At 43.8% G+C, this 24,799-nt stretch overlaps 1 protein-coding gene across 1 annotated transcript; it reads left to right on the top strand.

Moving 5' to 3' along the window:
- Positions 1-1,745: 1,745 nt before the first annotated feature.
- Positions 1,746-23,608, top strand: PLAT (plasminogen activator, tissue type). Its single transcript, XM_039853657.1, has 14 exons — positions 1,746-1,911; positions 12,595-12,690; positions 13,587-13,629; positions 15,073-15,210; positions 15,596-15,706; positions 16,082-16,256; positions 16,804-16,895; positions 18,115-18,289; positions 18,597-18,682; positions 19,553-19,748; positions 19,860-19,996; positions 20,168-20,308; positions 21,156-21,322; positions 22,677-23,608. The coding sequence occupies exons 2-14, from the start codon at positions 12,616-12,618 to the stop codon at positions 22,833-22,835; spliced, it is 1,695 nt and encodes a 564-aa protein (XP_039709591.1). The 5' UTR covers positions 1,746-1,911; positions 12,595-12,615; the 3' UTR covers positions 22,836-23,608.
- Positions 23,609-24,799: the final 1,191 nt, after the last annotated feature.

Raw genomic sequence — 24,799 nt, 5'->3', positions numbered from 1 at the left:
GGCAACAGACAGACCCTCCCCACTGGACGCTACTTTGAAGTTTCACTGATTAGATTTGCATTTTAACTGGGGGACAAAAACCTGAAGGAAAGAGTTTCTAAAGGCGGAATCGTAAGTGTCCTGGCAGATGGTGGGGAAGGACTCTCCCTACCCCCTCCTCGATCACATTCTGCCCCCCTGGAATGGTCACTGCCCAGGCTTTAGGAGCCAATACCCAGACTACAGGCTCTGTGTGATCTACGGATTTAAGTGTGATCGTTCAGGAGCAAATCATTCTCTCTAGGAGTTCAAATTTAAGTCTCAGCACCACCCTTCCACCCCTACTGAACCCAAATGCCAGAAAAAGCCTCTGCCTCTCACCATGGTATACCATGCCACAGGAAAGTAGCCATGACTTTGTGGGGCAGGGCTGCCCTCTGCTGCAGCTTATCTGATGTCCTATCTTCAATGCTTGGTCCCCCACGTCCCCTTTCCTAATAACAGCCATTGACAGAGCTTGACAAAAATACAGAAAAACAGTTTGACTTTGCCCACAACTGACTTATTTTCCAACCTCAAAATCAGCTCTCCTCGCTTGACAAATAAGAGCATATTTAGGATGAGAATACGTGAAATCTAGCCTGTCCTAGAACAACTCGTCATCCCACAATTTTCTCTGCCATCCTTCTGTCCCTTCCCCCGGCATCCTTTCTCTTACTTCTCTCTCACTGTCACAATGCCTTGTCTCAGCTAGACATCGACCAATGATGATAGATACCACTTACTGAGCCCTGGGATGAGCCAAGGATCTTAACCACATTGTCTCTAATTCACATTAGATGCTAAAGCTCAGCATAACTGAAAAACTTGACTGAGCTCACATCCTTCATTACTGGTAGAACTGATTCAAACCTAAGCCTTTCCCCTATACTATGTGGTTTTTCTTTATCAGTCATGTAAGGTATTAACAAGTCAAACAGGTTGCCTATTTCCAGAAGTATTTACATTTAAGAGCAAACTCTAGCACCCTGAAAAGCTTCCATCTACTTAGCAGATGGGTGGCAGTGATAGAATTTCAGGCAAGGCTGGGCAGAAGAACAGTTCAGGCAGAGCACTGGCTCAGCGCCCCCGCCCCCTTTATTCCACGGCCCCACTCAGGAAATGCTGGAGCCGAAAAGACCTCGGTGACTACTGATTCACTTTACAGAGAAGGAAAATGATTTTCCCCATGATTATAGATGTGGGGAGTGGCAGGGCATGTGCTTGATGAAGCAGATTCCTGGCTGGGGCACTTTCCACTGCAGGTAAGCAGGCGAGTATGCCCGCCCTTAACTGCCCCCATCCTTCTTCCAAATGCTCCAACCCTGGCATTTCCTCTGCTTGGAGGGTAGCTGGTCCACCTGTCCAGTCCTTTCAACCTCTTGTGTCCAGAGAGGCAGAGTTATTGCTGGAGATTCTAGAAGAACCCCTCAGTCTCCTCAGTGTGTATTTGTTTAGAATTGTAAAGACGGCTTTTGGTGACAGGGGCTTACAGCCAGCTGATCCTAAGGATTCCTTTTAGGTTATTGAGACGAAGATTCTAAAGAAAGATGACTCCTAATCTCCCTTCGTCCAATTCCCAAATTCCTGTGATTCGATGACATCAGGACCATGAATAATCGGGCTGGCCCCAAGCCAGGATAGGCTGTGCAGCTTCCATCATGAACTTCCTCTCCTTCTTTATAAAAACAGGCCCGCCCCATTTGACTCCCTCATGGCTCTGTCCACTGGACATCCTCCTGCTGCAGAGAGATCCGCCCATGAGGGGCCACCAACCCCACCCCCTGCCTTGAAATTTAAAGGAGGCCGGGAGCTGTGCAGAGAGATTGACGCTGAGGTCCTTCAAGACGCGGAGCTGACAAGAAAACCTGGGAAGGAAGTCAAGGAGTCGCGGTAGGTTGAATTCTTTGCCTTTCTATCCACCAGGCTCCTCTTCTGTCTCTTAAAAGTCTTTCTGGCAAACTAAGCCATTAAAAGTATGCCTAAATGAGGGAGTGGCTTTGTAATCCAGGCAAAAAGAGCGTTAGCTAGAGTCTGCACACAAAAAGAGATTTTTTTTTTTTTTTTGAATCTGCATTTAGTTAGGATAGGCTGAAGCGTTTTAGAAGGGCAAGGTAGTCAGGGGAGTAGAGAAAAATAGGAGGGAGTTATTTCTTGGAGCAGAAATCTCTGCAGAGTAAAGGCAAACATGAAAAGAATTGCACAAAAATTTTCTGAATAGAAAACGAGAGCACCTCATGACTAACAGGCAAGAAATGTAAAATCAGCTGTTTTCAGACACTAGGCAGCCTTCCTCAATAAGCCCATGGAGAAATTGAGGCTGAGGATGGGCTGGAGAGTAACTTACCTCCAGAGCATAGTAACTAAGTGGGAAGTACTGAGAAAGACAAGAAAATGTTCAGAGAAATGCCTCTGATCTTCCCCCCATTCCCCCGCACCATCTCTGCTGGACAGTTTTGTCTTCTGGCTTTTTGCCTAGTGTGCAAGTGTGAGGTCCTCTTTAAAGAGTTTTCAGTTACAGGGGAAAATGACATCCATTTCTTTTATTCTTAACGCACTCTGCAGGAAGCATATCAAGGCTCTCTAGATTTTCACTGTTATTATCTTTATTTTCTTAACCTCACAGGGAGGGCAGGAGGGAGGGAGAAAGGGAGGAAGAGAAGGAGCTCATGCTGAGCTCCCAGGTAACTAAGGACAATCTCAAGCACAAAGAAGTGTGGTAAGGATGATTTATTTGGTGGCCAAGTTGGAATAATAATGGTCTCCTGCAGCTGATTAATGACAGAAAAGAAATTACATGTTTGTGGGTGTATGCATTTACAATCCCATGAAGAAATTCTGCAAATACAATCGTTAAGTGGAGTTCACTCAAAGGACTTCCTAGTAATTCTTGTCTGTGGGAAGGAAGACTCATGCTGGGATCTGGACACCGACTTGTCTAGAATCAATATATGACGGTCAGAGTGAGCTGCTGGGTGAGTGCTTCCTGTAAGAGCAAAGCCAGACTTAGGGCACAGCAGGGATGCAGTGAATATTAAAACAGAAATAGTTGCATCCTATCCATCAATTTATCCTACCTAAAATGTTCTCAAAGACATCAGTTTCCATTCTCTGGAGTTTGTCACGAACAAATGATAGCCAACCTCTATCCAAATGGCTCCGTCTCTGTCCAGACTTTCCAAGACAATCTCCATTTATTTTGTGAAGCCACATATCAGACTCTCCTAGTGTCTGTTCTATACTCAGTTGTTTTATCACAGGCCTGGAACTGTTCATGCATCCAGGGAGTAGCTGAGAATAGCAATGATGCTGTTATTCGTTTGTGCTCATTGAGGCAGGACGCTGGGACTCGGCTTTTATTTCCTCCGGGCCTAACACATTGATAAGCAGAGCTGAAGATCAGCACATTTCAAACTATTATAACAAGCAGCCCAGCCACAGCTTTGGTGGTGTGGCTTGAAGCAACCATAACCATGTAAAGCTTTTGTAAATAAGTGGCAGGGACCACAGAGCAATTGAAGAAATTTACCGTCCAAGTGAGGTCTGCTACTGATCTGCCAGCAGGAGTTTTTCTGGTCATGAGATTTTACATCAACTTAAGGAGCCCTTTGGCTAGGGTCAGCATTTGGAAGGAGCAGTGCAGAACCTCCAGAGCGTCCAGAGTGTGTGTAGGTTATTCTCGATCGGATGGCTGAGGTGGCAACATGGTTCAAAGCAATGGTAATGGTCTTAGCTGCAGTCAAAATTTCAAATCCATATACTTCTCTGAGATACACGGTATCTGGTTATGAGGAAAAATTTGGGCGTTGAGTTGAAATGTTGAGTTTCACTTGATTATTTGGCATTGTGCATCTCCAGTCTCAGAATAAAATTTCTATTTTCTGTGAGTGATTTTCAGCTCTGTTCTGAGAAGATGGCTAAGATGGACGATGAGTGGCCAGAATACTCTGTCCATTCCTTCTTTGGTCCATTCGCTTCACATGGAGGAAAATTCTGTCCATAGTTTCAGGTTGTACACCTCATCCTAGTCAACCAGCTCACAAAATCATGTGGTGGGTCTCAAATCGAAGCAGATGAAAAATGAGGATGATTTAGACTCACAGAAAGTTTGAGCTAGAATGAATCTTAGAGAGGAGCTGCTCTGGTCGAACACTAAGTCCAGCCACATGGTCTCCTGATTAGTTGTCTACTTACATATGAGGACAGCACAATCCCATGAAGAAATTCTGGAAATACAACTGTTAAGCGGAGTTCACTCAAAGGACTTCCTAGTAATTCTTGTCTGTGGGCAGGAAGACTCATGCTGGGATCTGGACACTGACTTGTCCAGAATCAATATATGACGGTCAGAGTGAGCTGCTGGGTGAGTGCTTTCTTAGTGATATTTTGTACATTTAACATTCCATGCTCTTGCCTGGGAAATAGACTTCTGTAGATGGGAGGAGAGAAACAGATAAACCTCTTGATCACCTGAAAATTAAACTATGACAGAAGGCAAAATGAACCAGGTGCTGGGTGCACAGCAGGCATTTCATAAATATTTTTTGAAGGGATAACTCAGGCAAGTTCTGGTGCAGATCATGATACCCCAGGAAATGCTAACCAGACAACCTTCCTATAGAACTAATAGAATTGGGTCTCCGTAGCAGCTGCCCAATGCTATCCATGCCAGTGGCCATGATCTGGAAGGTGACTCTTGGCCAGCAGGCCCAGCTGAGGTGCACAGGATGGCCATGTGATGTGCCTGGCATGTACACCAGTGGTTTGGAGGGGTTTGTTTGGGGATTGACCTTCAAATCCTGATTCTACCTGGAGCTTCTGACCACTTCAAGGTCAGGCCGAACCCAGATACTGGGACACCTTTGTATTAAGAGACTTTTCTGTTTAGTATATATTTATAAATATTGGACCAACTTCTAACTAGACATTAAGGAATCCAAACTGAACTCCTCTCCCAAAGGCCCCCACGTCCTTAGACTTCTGGGGCTTTCCAAACCACACTTCCTCCTAGGGACACCCTGAAAGGGAGACCCTGGGGTATGTGAATTATATTTTTTTGCCCAAAGAAAGATGTTTGTGTTGAAGAGTAAAAGGCTCTGGCTGCTTGTTGCTATTGCCCCAGGCCCCAAGCAAAGGGCCCATCTTAGAGATATGCTCTGTCAAGAACACCCCTCTTCATTGCTTGGCTTACTCCTACTTTTGTTCAATAAACAGATTATACGGTATCTATTCCAAAAAGCCTACCTTAACAGCCTCTCACCTCCAAAAAATGTGAGTTAGATCACCCTCCTCCACATTCCAGTAGGACCCTTTCTTTTTCTGCATTCCCACCTTCCATTCCCCACCCCGCTGCGTATCCCAGCACCGATCACACTAGACGATAATTGTCTAGTTACTTGTCTGTCCCCTTCCTACACTATGAGTTTTTGAGGGCACAGTATATGTGTCTTTATATCATGAGCCTTGTCTGGTGCATGGTTCATGCTTAATAAACATTTGATAGTGAATCCAGAGAGTGAGTAAATCATCACCTGTGAATTCAAGAAAGGAGAAAATTAGACAGAGCTTGAGGTTGAGGTGGATGGGATGGGATTCTGAAAGACACTGGAGATTCTCAAGCCCCTTTGTTAGAGATCTTTGTATGAGCAGTTTGATGTCAGCTGTTTCTTGAACATAGGGGACAGGAGTCTAGGCGAGAAAGATAAGTCTAGTAACCTACTATGAGCCGTCTAAAAAAAGACTACCAGTTGACTTCTCTGCTGGCTATTCACATTTTGTCATGTTCTCAGAAAGGGAAACTTGTTTTATTTTGCCTCATTGTAGCAAGAGCCAGTGTCTGCTACCTGGGCCGCAGAGAGAAAAGGAAGGTTTTTGTTTTGTTTTGTTTTGTTTTGTTTTGTGGGGAGCAAAACAAAACAAAACAAATGTTAAGCAATGAGGATTATTTTTCTCATGTAATGTCTCTGGTTTTCAAACATCCATGTGGTCTGCATTAGATGGGTCTTATCGGTAGTGAGGGCCTGATCTTCCAGCTGTCTTAGCCGCTAATTCCGGCTTCTTCCCAGAGTCCAGAGTAGTCCTGGCATGTGTGGTGCACGTAGGCCTGAGAAAGGCAAATAAAAAGACAGATTGAAGCTAGGATAAAAGACACCATCCCATATCCAGGAAACAATGGCTCCTGTTAATGCTGATCTCTGCACACAGAAGGGCGTGATTCTATCAACTGTAAAGAATCTGGTTACAGGTTATCATAAGACATCCAGGTAATCTAGAAAACAGTATTTGGGATCAACACGAGCACAGTGAGGACCCCATAAAGCTTGGCATCCCTTCTGCCTTTGCAGCTTCTAATTATTTTTCCAGAAAGAAGCTGTAAACTTTGGTGCTCCCATGACAGTAAGTACAGACAACCCTGTTGTGCACCAGTCATCAAGTACCAGACTTTACCTGCTTCTTCTATAATTGCTGTAACAATTCAACAAGATGGAAATGACTAGCGCATTAGAAAAACCAGGAAACCATACACACAGCCTGTAAGTGATAGGTGGAGTTTGAAGTTAAGACTCCAGAGGCTGTGTTCCTCACATCATGACATGCTACTCTCTCAAATACCAACTTTGAACTCATTAAAAACATTTCCAGTCAGCATCGGGACACAGCAAGGAGAAGTGGAAAAAGTGTCAGTAGAACTGGGTATTCTGGGTTTGAGTCCCAACACAAGTTGTCTCCTTAGGGCCAAGTCCCTTATACTTTTCGGAGTTCAATTCTCTCATCCGTAGAAGCAAGATAATAATATTGCTTTAAATGATTCATTGGATGTAAAAGGGTGTTGTAAACTACGTCTGGCAAGTGGTAGTTGAAAAACCTGGTGAGTAAGTGGTATTAATCTATTTCTCAAAAATATACTCTAACGTCACTTTCATGTGAGTCCAGTAAAATGCAGACAAATTCATGAACCGATACAATGAAAGCTTTCGATAATTTTTTTCCTGATTCAAGTGTGTTGAAATCTGAAGGTTGTCTGAAGAATTATCAAATTATTGCTCATTTAATTACCATGCAGTGATATTTGCTTTAGGGAGTGGAAGGAACATGCGGAACTATCCTCATTGCTTAACAAGAGGCTCTTTTAGATTAACATTAGATTGCACAGTTTGTTTAGATACAAGCTTTGGAGTTAACATTTTATTGCGCTGACTAATTGAGTTAGTTTTGCCAGCTGAACTTTGTTTTCTCTTCACAAGGATCTAAGTTTATTAGAAAAAGGTTTCTTTTTGTTTTTATCATAGGCGAAGGCAGGATGGACTTCTAGTTTCCTAGACCCACAACCAACACTCCCTTAGCTCCCTCAAATAACTAGGATTACCTGGCAGAGGGTGGAATTTTGAGGATATGATAATGCTCAGTATGGATTTTCCTGAGTAGTCAGGTTAATACCATCTAACTTAGACACAGGTCATATGCCTATACTTTGAAGATGCTTTGGAGAGACTTCTCCCCTTAGTAATTGAATGGAGATGGGTAGGGGGCAGGAGAAGACTCCAGCCTAGTCACTTCATTGGAATGGATCAGATTAGATAGGAAATAGACACTTGCTCTGTTGTCCCTTAGTTATAAAGAGTTCTGTTCAGGGAGAGGAAAAATAAGCTTTGGCACATGGAAAATTACCCTTTTGAAAGGTTAGGAATTGCTTATATGATGGCGGTTTTTGAAAATGGTTTTTATTCTGAGTGCATGGCCTCTATAAAAAGGAGAACCTGTGTAAGTGGGACCAGAGCTACCAGGCTAAGGTCTCCTGTCCTGGCCTCTGACTCTGGTTCAAACAAAAATGAGCTTTGTGGGAGCTTACCATCTTCTCCAAGACCTGCTTCCTCTTCCCATCTCACCTCGTCTCTTGTCCTAACTGGTGACATGCCTTTTCTATTTCAAAGAGTTCTGATCATTTCTTTTCTAATTTGTTGGCATCTATCCTGGGCCATTGTGGTTGGGGAGTGGAGGGAGGGTGTTGTTAGTTTTAAAACCATGCGTCACTGTAGGGTATTTGGTACTCTTGGAGACTAACCTTCCCTTAGGTTTTCAGAGAGAAGCTTTGCAAAGCAATAATAACCCAAGGATCTCCTTTACCAAAGATTCAGATAGCAAACCTTGCACGTGGTGTAAAATTTGATCATGGTATCAATTTACTTTTGTCCCTCCTTTGCAATTTCCGTCATCTTCTAGCTTGCTCATGTGTCTGACTTTTTCTTGCTGACAAGAGAAGAAACTACAAGTCCTCCAGTTCTATATCTTCTGGGGCAATTGCATTGTATGTATCTAGAATCATAGAACCTGACTGATTGAATATATTTGTACAGTTCCTTTATTGCAAATTGCTTTATTGCATGTAGCGTGTATTTAAATAAAAGTACTTATACCTGTTTATAAGTGTTTTACAGTTTACATAGCACGTGCACATTCACTGTTATTTGTTCTCACAATAGAAAACACAGAATGTTGGCCCTGGGGAAGACTTGAGAGTCTGACTTGATTTTTGCATGCCTGAGAACAGATTTTATGTCTCTAAATATAGATGACTTCGGAAGGGCAGCACATTAATTTTTATTCAGTCATTTTAACTTTATGTGAATGAGTGTATCGGTTCCTCTCCTGAGAGCAGATTTCAATGGGGGAAGATGGAGAAGGTATGAGGACAGTGGAGGGGAAAGGATAATACAAAGGGAATGTGAATGCGCTGAGGACAGCACTTCATCTCTTGTCCCCCAGGTCCTTTCTCCAGCAGTCCTGCTGCCATTCCAATGGCTTCACCCAGTCCAAACTCAAACAATTATTAACCAGGGCGCATCAGTCAATATTCCCTCAGGTTATCCCTCCAGGAATGAACATTGAGTTTCTGGTTGGCATGATCATTGATTTCTCAGCCAGAATGGCACACATCCTGAGCTCTAGGAGAGTAACCCTCTCCCTGGTTACCAAACCATTGTTCCTGTTTTCTCCTAGAGCAGTCATCATTCACGGTTGTTCAGAGAGGCCAGCGAACGGTCACTCTGTTGGTGCAGCCAGCAGGACCCAACATGGCTTCTAGGCAGGATGGTCAGAGATGCTGTGGTAGCAGACACAGTGAGGCTGCCACCCGCAGCTGCGCAGGCTGTGTCCTGTACAAGTGCACGAGCCCATGCATCCTTGAAATGCAGGCCATGATTTATTTGCCAAGTCATATGCTCTGTTTTTTCTAATTTGCACAGTCTTTGTCAACTTGCCAAGCCCTCTGTCTGCTGAACTCCATCCACAAGGGAAGGTGCCTTTTGCAAATCAGCAAAAATCAACTTTGTGTGCTAGGGCAGGACTGCCAGGGCTGGAGACTTGGGACATTGGGGACTTCAGGCTTTATGACCATTCCACTGTTCCTCTCACACAGTGATTCCCTGAGTGATTCAGAAACTCTAGTCTAACAAAAGTGAGAATACTCATGGTTCTTTTTCTTTCTATTTCTTCCTCCCTCCTTCCATCCCTCCTTCCCTCCCTCCATTCCTCCCTTCCTTCCTGACTTCCTTCCTTCCTTCCTTTCTTCCTCTTGCTTCCTTGTCTTTTTAGTTCTTTGATCATGGGAAACTACTAAATATAGCAAAAGGAAGAGAACACCGAAAAAATTACACGTCTTTGTATTTATAAAATGAGCCCCAGAAAGACTTCTTACACTTATTCCTTAACTCTCACCTCTCACTCTGGCCTCACCATGAGCACCTGGCGCTTCTCCCTTTGGTGGGAGCCTGAGTCCACATTTCTGGTATCCACTTTGTTCTTTGTGCAGGCACTGCCCCAGACCTCTACACTCACCTCGTTAACAAAGGCCAAATGGGGACATATTTTCCTCCCTTTTCTCTTTCTCCCTTGTCTTTGAACTGCTTGTCTGCCAGCAGGATGACTAATTTCTTTGTCATCCTCTTACCCCTTCGGCCTATCCAGCTGCTCTCATCCCCTGTGTGCAATGAGAATGGAGCTATCGCATTGTTTTTGTGCATGTGAGACTTGTTTGCACTGGATCAGCTCAAGGCCCGGCAAGGCCAAGAGAAAGAGAAAGAGTCAGAGAAAGATAAGGACTGATAGAAGAGAGACAGTCTCTAACTCTCCCAAGAGCAGAAGAAAAAATGTGCTTCTTTCCTCCGCATGCAGATTCTTTAGTTGCAAAAGGGTTCAACATGATGCAGTTGTTGGAGTCTTTACACCCAGCCCTGAGTCAGGCTTCTCCTCCCCACCTGGTCTCCCTCCCCCCATTTTTTCCGGGTAATGCAAATATGTTAATACTTCACTTCTTATTCTGCAATTTTTCAACATCTAGAATTGTATTCCATTTCTCAGGACCATGAGTTCTTGGGGAAAAAAAAACGAAATCAAAACAAAACAATAACTTGATGGGCATCCAGAGAAAAGACTAAACCAATCAATCCCCTGATCTTGGGTGACTGAGTATATTGAAAGGTCTAGTTGGTTCGTCATTCAAGTCAAGTTCCTCATTCAGCTGGGGGTTTCTTTTCTCAATTCATTCGTTTTTGCTTTATTCAGAATTTCTTCATAAAGTTCTGAGAGTTTCGAGGTCTCATTCTCGAGGCTTGGCTAAGATAATAAATGATGGGACAAATCCATAAATATGTAAAAAATGATTAAGATGGGGAAGAAAGAGGGGGAATAGATTTAAGAAGATCTACTTTTAAACGTGATAATAGAATAAAATTAAGAAGGGGAATTTTCGAGGAATTTGAGGAAATTTTGAGAAAGGGGAAATTTAAAGAAAGCTGAGAAAGAAAATCTAGAGCAATTTTCTGGGTTCAGAAGACTCCGCCATGTGTGCTCTTGTTTTGGATGACCTCAACACCCTACTTCTTTCTTCTGAAACTGCCTGAAACCAGTGAGTAGTAGCAAGCTTCTTCCTCTGAGCAAGAAAAGAGCCCCCGAAGAGCACACCCCACCCTGCTCAGGAAGGGGGCCTTGGGCATGCCAAACCAGAACAAAGGCCCAGATCCTGAGCTTCTTTCTGTTTCCTTCACAATGGGCAAGGGCAGGTGGGGAAGGAGTGTGCTGGTTGGCAAGACTCCCTCTGAGCCTGTGGTCTGGGTTTTCTTGTTGAAATTATTGTCCAGGCCCTCCTGCACCCTCTCCTCTCCCCGCAGCTCCCGTTTCCCTCCTCTGTCTGTCACCGGCAGCCCAAGAATCATCACTGGGGCATAAGGAGTCTCCCACCACCTCCCTGCCTTTTATTTTTTATCCTTCCTCTGAAAGGAGCTTGAGGCCATGTGAGGGAACAGGCACTTCCAACAAGGGAGTTTTTAGCAAAGAAACAAAGAAGGAACCAGAGCCAGTGGCAGGCCAGGACGAAAGTCCTGGAAGCCTCTGAATGAACAGGGCCATTAGGATCTTTGGGATAAGGGGGAGGGGTGGGACTAAAAGTTGTTGTGACTGAAGGGAAATGAGTCAAGGGAAGAAATGCCTTAATTTAATTCTTATGGATAAAGGCATGAGTGGGCCTGCCAGACCACAAGATGAAGCCCCGACCAACTAACCTACTTTAAGCTGCTGAGGTCAACATCACTGGGAAAAGGCACATGGAAACTGGGAATTTTGGGTCCAAGAAGATATGAGTTTAATGACCAAAAACCAGATGGCTCTGCTCCTTTCTGCAAATCTGCACTTTATCAGGCCTGTCTATAAATAAGGAGAGACAGACATTCCAATGGAGCAGCAGGGAGGGGTTTGGGCTGGCGTGGAGGAGGCTTCCCTTTGTTGGACAAGGAGGCATGCCAGGCATAAGAGGAAGAGCTGAGGCAATTTGAGGTAGGCTGGCTCTGTGATGTACCAGCTAAAATTCCTTCAGGGGAAACCAAGCCAGGTCACTGCAGTACCCAGGCTTCCAAAAAAGTGCCAGAAGATGGTCTTACCCTTCAGCCCATAGAAATCTCTGGGCAAAATCATCTTCCAGCAACCTGTGTCCATCAGTGGATGAATAAATAAACAAATTGTGATCTGCACAAGCAATGGAATATAATTTAATCTTAAAAGCAAAGGACTTTCTGACAAATGCTACAACATGGATGAACCCTGAGAACACTATGCTAAATGAAAGATGCCAGGCGCAAAAGGACAAATAGCGTATGATTCTACTTATATGATGTACTTAGAATAGTCAAAGTCATAGAAACAGAAAGTAAAATGGTGAACGCCAGAGAGCTCTTGTTTAATGAATACAGAGTTTGTTTGGGAAGATGAAAATTTGGAAATGGACAGCAGTGACGGCCACACAACAATGTGAATGTACTTAACACCACTGAACTGTACACTTAAAAATGGTTAAGATGGTAAATTTTATGTTTGTATCACCACTGTAATGTGTGTGTGTGTGTGTGTGTGTGTGTGTGTGTGTGTGTGTGTGTGTTTAAATCTTCCAGATACTTATTGTGGCATTTCCTGCTGTGGGACCTAAGTCTGGAGGATCCCAGCCATGATAAAGTTGAAGGTTCTTGAACTTTGTTGTACTCTGACCTCTCACATCACATGATTAAGCTTTTTTCTCCTCTTCTTCAAAAGTTTAAGGGACACTCTGAAGAAATGATGACTAAAACGAAGACAGAGCTGTTGTGCATACTGCTGCTTTGTGGAGCGGTCTTCACTTTGCCCAGCCAGGTGGGTGTGCAGTTCACGTCTGTGTGCCCCGCCGCTCGAGGCTGTGGTACTCCCAGGCACCCCTCAGTGTACTCAGGAGCCACAAGATGGGGACAATGTCAGACTGGAGAGGCAAAGGGACAGAGGGCCAGTAGCGCTACCGAACACACATGTTCACAGTCTCCTTGGCACAGGATGTTCAGGATTTCAGGCCTCTGGCAGCAGAACCCTAGATACCTATTCTGACTTGAGGAAACAGTTCTTAATTCCACTTCACTGCCTCTGAATGTCTTCTTTCGGAGCTATTTTTTTAAATGTGTTTGAATTAATCCATAAAGTGAGCCATAGAAGCAGGCAAGCTGCCCTCGTGCTGCTTACTATCTAATTGGGACAATACACACACTGTCTGCAATGCCCACCAACATAGGGCATCATATGAGGCCGAATGAACAATACCCGAGCAGCAGGGTTTTAGAGGAGAGTCAGGGACGGCTACATGAAGGAGATGGGGCTGCAACTCCACTATTCCACTATGGTAGCCACTAACCACTTGTGGCTATTTAAATGTAAAATTAATTCAAACTAAAAATAATTTAAAATTTAGTTCTGTCACACTAGCCGTATTTCAAACACTCTGTCACCACATGTGACTAGCGGCTACGTATTAGACAACACAGATATTAAACATTTCCATTGTTCAGAAAGTTCTTTTGAACAGCGCTAGTCTAGGAGGGGAGAAAGAATTAGACGCGAAGGCACGAAATGGACATTCTCCCTGGGACCAGTTACCCGAGGGGGAATCTCTGGGCAGGTGGCATCTGATTGGTGGTTTGATGGGTGATCTTCTAGACAGGCCACCTTTATTCTTAAGATACCCAGCATGTGCTGATCCTTCCTCTACCTCCGTTTCTTCACAGGAAACCCACAGGCGACTCAGAAGGGGAGGCAGATCTTACAGAGGTAAGATGCAGCTGAGATGGAGTGGAGTCAGTGGAGGCAGGGGGCAGGGTCAAGGTTCAGGGGCTCAGTGTGCTTCAGGCTCTGTCAGGGTGTTTATCTTCTACCTATGACCTGCTAAGTAAAGCTATATGAAGGTGAAATTGTGCGGGATGATTCTGCAAAGGTACCTGTGTCGTCCCCCTCTCACTCACCATGTACCCAGGTAGCTGAAGCCAGCAAGCCAGGATCTGAGAGGACAGGGATAGGTGTGTCCTCAAGGAATCAGACTGTCAGGGAGTCCAAAAGCTTGTGGGAGCTGCAAGTTCAAGGGCCCTAACTCCTTTTACACAGATGAGAGAGTGGAGCCTGGAGAACTGGAGAGACTGAATGACTTGCCTAGGGCCACACGCTGCCAGGCCACAGCTGTCCTAGTCCTCTGGGGTCTTGCCCTGGGCTGTGACCCCATTTCTGCTCAAGTCCACTCAGCATCTTTGTTAACTAACAGCTCTGTGCCTCTACTTCTTTCAGCTGGTAAATAGGAATAGTTAACCTGGATCACCTTGCAGAAGGTGGGGGAAGACTTTCTGTCCATAGGCCATGTTTTAGAGTCAACTCTAGAAACCTGAGGAACATTCCCATTAAAATTCCAAGAATAAAAAATGCTAACAGCCGGATTGTCTTGACTCTGATTTGAAGAACTCTAGGCCCAGCTTTAGGTTTAAAACTACCAACCTGAGGCTGTCATCTGTCCTCCTTCATGAGCTAGTTCCTTTGGGTCTAAAAGATCTCGCGACACCCTTTTTAAACATGAAAGTTTCCCTAGAGTGAGTCACACCTTAACTCTTAATGCCTTCGCTGTTGGATAACACAGAATTTTCCAAAAGTATGCTGGCCCCAAAGGACCCTCAAAAAAACCCAACAGTACTATTCACGATGAGCATATGTTACTTCTTTAATTAATTAAAAATTAAAGATTTTTTAAGTTGGCATTCTGGTTTGCAAACAGAGGGAAAGGGAAAGAATATCAATGGGAGTACTTCAACTATTTTCATTATACCAAAAATATTAAAGGAAGTAGCACATTTTCCACACAGACTAAGATGCCAATTTTCTTTGGGGCCAGAAATGCATCACTTCAGTGCAGTAATGCTCATGAGGATCAAAAACTCTGGTAGGTAATTATATACATGTGTATATTTTTGATGAATTAAAATTAAAAATTAGAGTATAAATGTATTTTGATAGATAAATTCAAAACAAGGGCCTATCAGAGAAAAAAATAATAAAAGAGGGCTGTGGTGACAAAATACTAGGTATTTGTTGTCTTCCAGTTGAGAGCAAGAAAGTAATAAAGGATGGATTATGATGAAAGGAAGCAAGGGATTCTCTCAGTAAAAGCAGAGGTGGGGCGTCTGTTTTTTGGTGAGTTGTGCCTTAAAGAGGCCAGCCTGTCTTTCGTTACAGTGATCTGCAGAGATGAAAAAACACAGATGACCTACCGGCAACATGAGTCGTGGCTGCGCCCCATGCTCAGAAGCAACCGGGTAGAGTACTGCTGGTGCAACAGCGGCCAGTCACAGTGCCACTCTGTGCCCGTCAAAGGTACATGGACTTCAAGCAGAGGCTTCGAGCTTCAGGGTCCAGTCCCATGCCCTCCCCCCCATCTTTCATGATCCCCAGCATGCTCAAATCTTTAAGCAGAGATTCCAGGCATGCTCTTTAGACAAATGTGAAGGCACCAAGCATAAAAGGAGTGGGGCTGTGTTACCTCAGACAAATGCCTTCACTTGCCGAGCCTCTGTTTTCCTTATCTGTAAAATGGGGAGAATAGTACACACTTCATGGTTTGCTGTGAGGATTTAATGAGTTAAATTTTATAAACCATTAGAATAGTGCCTGGTATGTAGAGAGCACTCTTAAAATTTTAACTCATGATTCTTGGAGCTCTTTCAAAAGTAATTAGTGTTTCTTTGTTTATACTTGACAGGTTGCAACGAACCAAGGTGCTTCAATGGGGGCACATGTCGGCAGGCTCTATATTTCTCAGATTTTGTCTGTCAGTGCCCTGAAGGATTTAGTGGGAAACTCTGTGAAATAGGTGAGTGGTAGGTGGGTAGATGTGGAAGAGGGAGACTGATATCCCAATTGCCAAATCTACCCGGAAAGGAAAGGAAGTGTGTGGTGACAGGGACTTGGGTGGGGGCAGAGACAGGAAGGGTCATCTCAAGGGTCAGTTAGGAAACCAAAGTGCAGGGCCCAGTGGGCAGAGCCTTAGGTTCAAATCTGGAGTCTGGCTCTGCCACTCAGCCAGGCGATCCTAGCCACCCATTTATGTCCTGCATTCTAGTAGCTCAGTAGCCAGCCCGCCTCATTGGTTTGGGGCGATGACAGAAGCAGTTGTGAGACATCTTTGAGAAACTAAATGGAAAGGGAGATTCACATGTGAAGTGTCATGTGTCCTGCTTTCAATCAGATGCCAGTGCCACCTGCTACAAGGACCAGGGTGTCACCTATAGAGGCATGTGGAGCACAGCGAAAAGTGGGGCTGAGTGTGTCAACTGGAACAGCAGCGTACTGGCCCGGAAGCCCTACAATGGGCAGAGGTCAGATGCCATCAGGCTGGGCCTTGGGAATCACAATTACTGCAGGTGAGAGGGTTGTCTTCTCTACTGAGTAGCTTTTTCTCTGGGGAGAAGCTGCTACTGTTGGGGAAAAGGAGGAAAAGACCTGTATTGGACTGGTCAGAGCTGGAAACTCAGATGGGAGTTGATACTGCAGTCTTGAAAGAGGATTTCTTCTCAGCTTTTCAACTCTTACAACCTTTGACCGATTGGATGAGGCCACTCACATTATTGAGAATTTTTACTTACAGGCAACTGATCATAGATATTAACCACATCTATAAACTTCCTTGATAACAACACCCAGATTGGTGTTTGATTAAAAAACTGGGTACGATGGCCCAGCCAAGTTAACACATAAAATTAACCATCACAGTTCACCCCTTGTCAACTTGGCACCCATATGTATGTCCTTAAACCATACTCAATTTCCAGATGCCTAACACGATACAGCCATCCTCTGTACAACCAAAAGCATGCTAACTCTTTCCCCCAAAGAGGATGCAAAGTCCTTGGGCCCGAGAGGGAGGCTTCACTTGTAACCTCCCCTGGCCTTCCCTGGCTGATTTTTCAGAAACCCAGATGAAGACTCGAAGCCTTGGTGCTACGTTTTCAAGGCAGGGAAGTACAGCTCGGAGTCCTGCAGCGTGCCAGCCTGCTCCAAGGGTAAGTGCAGCTTCCTCGCCTTCCCTTGGGAGGACAGGCTGACAGACAGTCCTTCCACAACTGAGGAGACAAAGAACAGGCTATTAATGAAACCTTGTGGTTGCAGAGGGAAGACCGTGGAGAGACTTAGGTCCTCACCCAGGCTTGGCTTCTAACTAGCTGTTTGTTTGATCTTGAGCTAATCTCTTCACACCTCTGAGCTCAGTTTCCTCCCCACAGAGGAGAAGGTGGGGCTGCATCAGTGATTTCCAGTGCTTTTGAGAGTAAATGGAGATTCTCCGTTTTTTTTTTTTTTTTTTTTGACTGACTATCTCTATTTCTCTCTCTTTCCTTTTAATGTTAGAAAATTTTCCAGATTTAAAAAATACCAAGTCACAGAAAGATACATATTAAGTCTCAAAAAGGTACTGTGAATTCAGTGGTGCTTTCACAAATAATTGTTATTTATCACAATAGTATGAAAAACATATTTTAATGTTCTAAATATACATATACAAAAATAATGTACATTTAGCCTATAGGTAATGCTGATATATCTGTGAATTTGACTCTTTACAGTAACACTAAAGCATCCGCTCCATCTCCCACTTGGGACTGATCTAAATCGGGACTCACTTGTCTAGGTGATCTTAAACTTCCCTTTTATTTATGCTATTTATGTGTTGTAGTATAGTTTATCAGTTTCAAATGGGGAGAAAAGAGGGTAAACTGGGACAAATAGGTGAAAATAGGCATCACTCAAAGGTTTACACTCTATCTTCCTAAGCCCAGCAAGTCCTTCAGAGCACTGGTAGACAAAATCTGAGAAATTAGGGCCTGCTGACATGTCCCTTCATTGAAGTACCTTGGTTCACTGTCAAATATAAACAAGGAAGCCCCTAATTACTTTCAAAGCATCTTCAGGAATAATCACCACTGACTGAACACATCATCCTTTCCTACTGAACCTGGATATCCCCTCAAGATTTTTCTCAACGCAGCAATCTAGGAAGCCACATCTCATTGATGGAAGTTGGCACACCAGAATGAAAGCCATTTGCCATCCCTAAAAGAAGAGGAAAAGGGGAGGTGGGATGGTATCACAACCTTCTTACTCGCGGGCTGTCTGCCTTCAACTCCCCAGGCCGACAGTTCCATTGCAAGCCCTGATGCAAACCCCAGCTTGCCGGCTTTAATACGTAATTGGCTTTGTTTCAGTTTGAGATTTCTTTTGTTCCAGAAAAAAATGAGGACTGCTATTTTGGAAAAGGGTTAGCATACCGTGGTACCTACAGCCTCACCACGTCTGGTGCCTCCTGCCTCCAGTGGAATTCCATGATCCTGTTAGGCAAGGTTTACACAGCGTGGAAGACCAATGCCAAGACACTGGGCCTGGGCAAACACAATTACTGCCGGTATGTAGCACAGGGTCTGAGGAGCTCAGGTCCGAGCAAGTGGTGAGATCGGGACATGGGATGGAAAAACAGCTGATACCTAAGATTATGTGAAAGACCCAGTGGGTGGGAAGATGATAACGTTATGTTGCTGAAGTTAAAGTTTTCTTATAGTGGGGTCTTTGACAGAGCCAGGTCCGGCACTCAAGATCCTCCCTCCCGGCTCAATGTTTTTTGCCACTAGTTCCTGAGCCTCCTTTCCCTCTTACATGGCTTGAGATGTGATTGATAATGTGATTGAAAACCTTAAACTCCCTTTATCCTCTAGGAATCCAGATGGAGATGCCAAGCCTTGGTGCCATGTGCTGAAGGACCTCAAGTTGACGTGGGAATATTGTGACATTCCCCAATGCTGTAAGAGTCAGCCTTTGGCTACTTCCCTTTGCCTAGACTTATTGCCCTGTTCCTCTGGACCATTTTCTCTGCCATTTCCTGTGTCTTCACAGCTGTCTGGTTCAGACTGTGTAGCTACCCAATTTTCAGGAAGGTCAGGCCTTGGTGGGGAAGCAGTGATGGGGCGGCAATGCTCTTGGGCATGTATACACGTCCCACACATGGGAAATTGTCTAAGAATAGATTATTATTGCTCAGTTCCTGTGAACATAGAGATTAGTCAGAATATTCTTCAAGGAATATAGAGTCTAATTGGGCAGATAAGACACAAACTACCAGTTAACTCATAACCAAGACTATGTATGGTGAATCCTCAGTGGGCAGTATCAGTAAGCTTGTGAGGAGGTAGGATTTCACCTGAACCTTGAAGTATGGGTTAAGTTTGAGTAGATGGAAAAGAAATGGTGTAGATATTCCCCTAGAAGGAAGTAGCAATGCTTTGTTATGTCTTAAACCAGGAAGTGGCTGCAGAAAAAAACTAGAGGTAATGAAGCATCGCATAAAGATCCCCAAGTTGGATTTAGACAGTTCTTGGTTCTAATCCAGGTGCCATTGTGAGCTTGGGCAAAAATTTCTCAGCCTCTCTGAAGTTCAGTGTCGTGAGAGTTAAAGAGAGTGTATATACAGTGGTTGGCATGTACTATGTACTCAACAAATGAAAGTTATGGTTTTTATCACCATGGAGACTCCTATATCACTGTACCAACCTGTAGAGGTGCAGTAAGCCTGTGGAAATTTGGGGTTCCAAGGGAAGAAACCAAGGTGGGTGCTCAAGGACCTCATCTCAGGACTGCAGGTCTGATCTCTTTTCTCTGTCCTTTCTTCTCCCAGCTACCTGTGGCCTGAGACAGTACAAGCGGCCTCAATTTCGCATTAAAGGAGGACTCTTTTCGGACATCACCTCTCATCCGTGGCAGGCTGCCATCTTTGTCCAGAACAGGAGGTCACCAGGAGAGAGGTTTTTGTGTGGGGGAACGCTGATCAGCTCCTGCTGGGTGCTGTCTGCTGCCCACTGCTTCCTGGAGAGGTAGGGACTTAGAAAACCCAGTAGGGTTCCTGCTTTCTAAAGCCTCAAAACCAGGCCCATTAGAGGAAACCTCACAGCAAGCAGAGTGTCCTAAAGTTGTTTCTCCATTAGGTTTCCTCCCCACCACATTAAGGTGGTCTTGGGCAGAACGTACCAGGCGGTCCCTGGAGAGGAAGAGCAGATATTTGAAGTAGAAAAATACATCGTCCATAAGGAATTTGATGATGATACTTACAACAATGACATTGGTAAGATGTCATCTTCCAGCTCCAGTTCAAACTCCAGACCATACAACACACACCCATGTGCATGCACTCGCACGTCCTCCTTCCAAACCCTCACCCTCTCCTTTACCTTCCTCCCCTAAAATCAGAAGCTCTTCACACAGGGCTTTTTCTCTTCTTTGTTCTCCCTCCCAGCACTACTGCAACTGAAATCAGATTCACTACAATGTGCCCAGGAGAGTGACGCTGTCCGCACCGTCTGTCTCCCTGAAGCCGACCTGCAGCTGCCCGACTGGACAGAATGTGAGCTGTCTGGCTATGGCAAGCACGAGGCCTGTAAGTGGACGGAAGTCATGGCTCCATCCTGTCTGTCTGTAGGACAGGAGGGGATGCAGTTGTTGACCAGACAGAGGAAAAAGTGGTCACAAGAGCAGTTCTAGCCTCGGGTCAAGCGCTGTCACTTTGTGAATGTCAGCAAGTTCCCTTTAGAGTGATAACCCATCCTTGGCCTTCCCAACCTCACAGAGTCACTAAGTCAAGAAAGGTCTAAATAGTACAAATTCTTTGAAGAGCTTAAGATCTCAAGAAGATTCTGATAAGAGTACAATACAGTAAATTAAAGGTGCGGGTACTTGGGCTCTATAGTCTGCAGACCTGAGTTCAAATCTTAGCTCTGCCCCTTACTAGCAGTGTAGTCAGAGATTCTTATTTCATACTGCTCCAAGCCTCAGCATCCTCACTGGTAAGATGGAGACAAAACTAGTTGCCTCAGGTCACAAGGATTAAATGAGATATTAAACCAGTGGTTCTCAAATAAGGTGATTTTGTTTCCTAGGAGACATTCGGTAACGTCTGGTGATAGTTTTTATTGTTACAAATCAGGATGAAGGTTTACACTGGCATTTAGTGAGTAGAAGCCAAGGATGCTGCCCAACATCTATATGCACGGGACAGTCCCTACCCCCACGCCAAAAATTATTTGACTCAAACTGTTGTTTTTGGGGGTACTTGTGGGTAAGATGAAATTGCCAGTAAAAGCTTGGTAATTTCATCGGATTCAATCTAGTATGTGTAAAAGGTTGATAAACATTAGCTATTATTAGAAAATTTGGCTTTCTCCTTCCGGAAGGTTTACTAATAACTTTCCCTAAAACCATAAGACGTTTTCTCTCCTCTCTCTCAGCTTCTCCCTTCTACTCTCATCGGCTGAAGGAGGCTCATGTCAGACTGTACCCATCCAGCCGCTGCACGTCCCAGCATTTGTTTAATAAAACCATCACGAACAATATGCTATGTGCTGGAGATACCCGAAGTGGAGGGAACCAAGCAAACCTGCATGATGCCTGCCAGGTAAACATGAATGTCCCTCTACTCTGAGTCTACCCAAGAGTAAAAAGTTTCCTTGACCAAAAGGAAAAAAGTTAGAGCCAGAATGGAGTGATTTCATTTTGGTGAGGCACTGGGGATTCTAGATGAGGGCCTCTGAGAGTAAAGCAACCAGAGAAAGACCAAAGTTACCCAAATTTAAGAAATCTAAACTGCAGGAAATTTCCCCAATGTCTGCACAGGAAACTCCACCTGGTACAGGATTTCCTGTAAGCCCAAGCAATTAATTGACTATTGAAGTGATGGATAAAGCAACACAAATTAAGAACTTGTTGACTTCTGTAGGTGCTGGAAGATTGAAGTCTACTTTGTAGCAAGGGGAAGGATGAATGGCAACTGACCGGGAAGTAGCATAGAGATGATTTGTGAGATATAAGGTTTAAAAACTCATATTCATGCCTGATACTCTGGGAAAGAAAGCAAACTATTTCAGGCTCACTGTGATGGCTTCCTTGTAGAGTTAGTACTTCTAGTTCATGATAACGAGACACTGGTGTTTGGGACACAGACCAACCTGTGATATTAGGACCTAAATGTAAATATAGCTAAGGATTTGTTATTGATGAGACATTTTTGTGCCTGCAGTGTGCCAGGCTTGTCCACTGAGGGGCTCGGGTTAGAGGGGTACGAAAAGAAGTAAGGCCAGGTTCTTGCGTTGAAAACTTTGTAGACTTTGTTCTTATAAGGTAATCATATCAGTATTTCTTCCCTTGGTTCCTTGACAGCCTTTGGTCTCTTATTGAATAGTTTCTTCGGAAACCTCAACTGTACCACTTAGCTCAACAGTCATAAAAAGGTTGTATGCAAATGAAACCATGATTATTTGCAAGCTTTGAGTTAAAAGCAAAACCAAAAAATCATTTCGATTCAATAAGACAATAACAGCTAACAACTGTCAAAAGTTTTGCTAAATATCATAAATTGTTCTTAAAGCTTTTCAAGCTTTCTCCATATTAATTCTCATTACAACCTTATCGGGTAGGTAGTATTAGCTCTACTTTACAGATAAGGATATTGAAACACAGTTAGCCCAAGGCCACACAGCTACTAAGCCATGGAGTTAAAATGGGAGTATGTGTGTGTGCGTGGCCGGGGGCGGGGGAGGGGGGTGCGTTTCTGAAATATCTGAGCAATTATCTCAATTCTACTTTACAAGGTAGATATAACCTAATTCTTTAGAGGATCAAGATCATTGAGATAAAAACTTCCCTCTGTGAACTAAGTACTTTGAAGAGTAAAATATTGATATTACAGACAGTATCCTTAACTTCCTCCCAAAGAGCCTACAGTTTTTGCCAACCTGTTCTCTCTCTTACAGGGTGATTCTGGAGGCCCCTTGGTATGTGAGAGTGACAGGCACATGACTTTGGTCGGCATCATCAGCTGGGGCATTGGCTGTGGGCAGAAAGATGTTCCGGGTGTGTACACCAAGGTTGCTAATTACCTAGGCTGGATTCAAGACACCACGCGCGCATGACCAAGAATACCCAGTTCCCTGAAAGCACAGCACACCCTGCCTTCTTCCACTTCAGAAGACACATCAAGGCGGAGTGTTTCTTTACAATGATTTCTCCATGAGCCATCACACAGTACAAGTTGTGGGGTGCGGGGAGATCTGATAGGAAAGGGGAGAGGATATATTTTCACAAGTACTTCCCATTTTGGAAGTTTTCAGGGGTTAAGGTCTGATTTCAAAATGTCTGTCAGATTGGAAGACAGATAAATGCCAACCCCTCCAAGACTACTGCCATCTAAGGCAAAGGAGAGGTGAAACAAAAGCCCAACCTCCTAATCTGTCAATATGAGAAGCTCTGGAAATTAGACCACAAAGATAAAAGCATGTATCTGTAGTAAAAAAAAAAAAACAAAAAAACCAGATCTTTCAAGAAAGAAGCATCACATTAGAAATAGAATGTCTATTGATAGTCATGAGGAAGCCCAACAGGGGCCTGGGCCTCCTAATAAGGAATGGGCTGGCTGGCCAGATCGTGTTCCTCAAAACCATCCCTTAAATCAATTATTTGGTTTTCCCCTTTTTTCACTCTACAGCTCTTAGAAGGAATTCCTTTTGTGTACAGTGTAAATCTTTATTCGTTATAAACTTTAAAATAGAAGAATTGTATCATTTTAATAACTGATAAACTATACTTTAGCATATTTATATCAATCCATTTGAGTTTTTACTTTCTGTTGCCACAGATCTGTATTATACTGCACTGAAATAAAAAATTCAGATATATTTTTCACATATTTTACCAAATCAGAGTGGAATAGTTGTTACACATACAGTATCCCACGGCTGATTTATTCATGTTCATTTTAAAATCAATTCAAATATTTCCTTTCATTCATTCAACATACACAGAACACTTGCTGCATACAAGACAATGTGCTAGGTGCTGTGGACAGTAAAAGGGGGAGGAGAAAGGAGTTCTTGGTTTGACAGGAAAATAAGGTATTTAGAGAAATAATGAGGTAGAACAGACATGGACCACAAAACATCAGAGAAAAACTTTTACTGGAACTCGGTTGTAGAAGGGACAAGGGAATCTTAAGGAAAGAGTAGAATTAGGTAGATCTTTCAAAAATTGGGCAAGATTTGGACTGGCAGAGAGGCGTGGGAAAGACATTCTTAAGGCAAAGAATACCACTGCATGAAAACAGAAAGATCTGGAGAGCAAAAAAGGCAGTGGGGATTGAGTAATACATGTTGAAGTGAAGTTTGTGAAGAAGAATGTTGGTTGGCATTTATTATAGAGATTTTAAATGCCAAACTGAGTTTGGACTTAATTTTGTAGGGGACGGGGAACCACTGAAGTTTTGCTTAAGGGAAGTGAAGAACTGAGCACACCTTAGGAATATTAAGTTAAGTGGTGGTTGGAGAGAGAGTAGATCACGTAGGGAGACTCCCTAGATAGCAACCACATAACAGAAAGGAGAAACGAGGGTATAAGAAGAACCTAAGCATGACCTGCTAAAATAGCAACATCCCCATTGTTGGTTCAGACTGGAAGCTAGTATTTAGGTCAATTTTTTTCCCCATTCCATTTTCCTTTCCTATCAGAGAGAATTGACTTCCAGACCAGTCCACACAAGTATGTTACCTAAGGAATGCTGCTTTCTGCTTCTCTTAGATTACTTTCTCAGCCATTCTTGAGATATAAACCCATGTTCCTGGCTGATGCCTGACAGTTAACACTGACGCCCCGGATCCAAGAATAAAGCTGCTGATGCAATACTTGCTGGTGGTTGTTTGCTGACAGTTTCTTGGAGAAGAGAAAAGGTGGTCAAAGTTCTCTCTCTGGAGATGTTGTCAGATTGCTCAGTTTAGAGGTTCTTAGAAGAAAAGTAGTGAGACTCTCTAAGGCCAAAGAGTTTGATTCAGGGGGGAAAAAATCCAACGTCCCTGAAATATTGAAGTCGCTGGACAGACCAGTTAAA

Source organism: Pteropus medius, unplaced genomic scaffold (assembly GCF_902729225.1).
Source record: "Pteropus medius unplaced genomic scaffold, Ma_sr-lr_union100, whole genome shotgun sequence".
NCBI lineage: Eukaryota > Metazoa > Chordata > Mammalia > Chiroptera > Pteropodidae > Pteropus > Pteropus medius.
This window is presented reverse-complemented; position numbering and strand designations above follow the sequence as displayed.

Excerpts from the sequence above, each read along its gene's own strand:
- PLAT (XM_039853657.1), top strand. The coding sequence starts at position 12,616 with ATGATGACTAAAACGAAGACAGAGCTGTTGTGCATACTGCTGCTTTGT. Across the intron at positions 15,707-16,081 it reads TGGGAAACTCTGTGAAATAG|ATGCCAGTGCCACCTGCTAC; the intron begins GTGAGTGGTAGG and ends GCTTTCAATCAG. Across the intron at positions 19,749-19,859 it reads GCCCACTGCTTCCTGGAGAG|GTTTCCTCCCCACCACATTA; the intron begins GTAGGGACTTAG and ends TTTCTCCATTAG.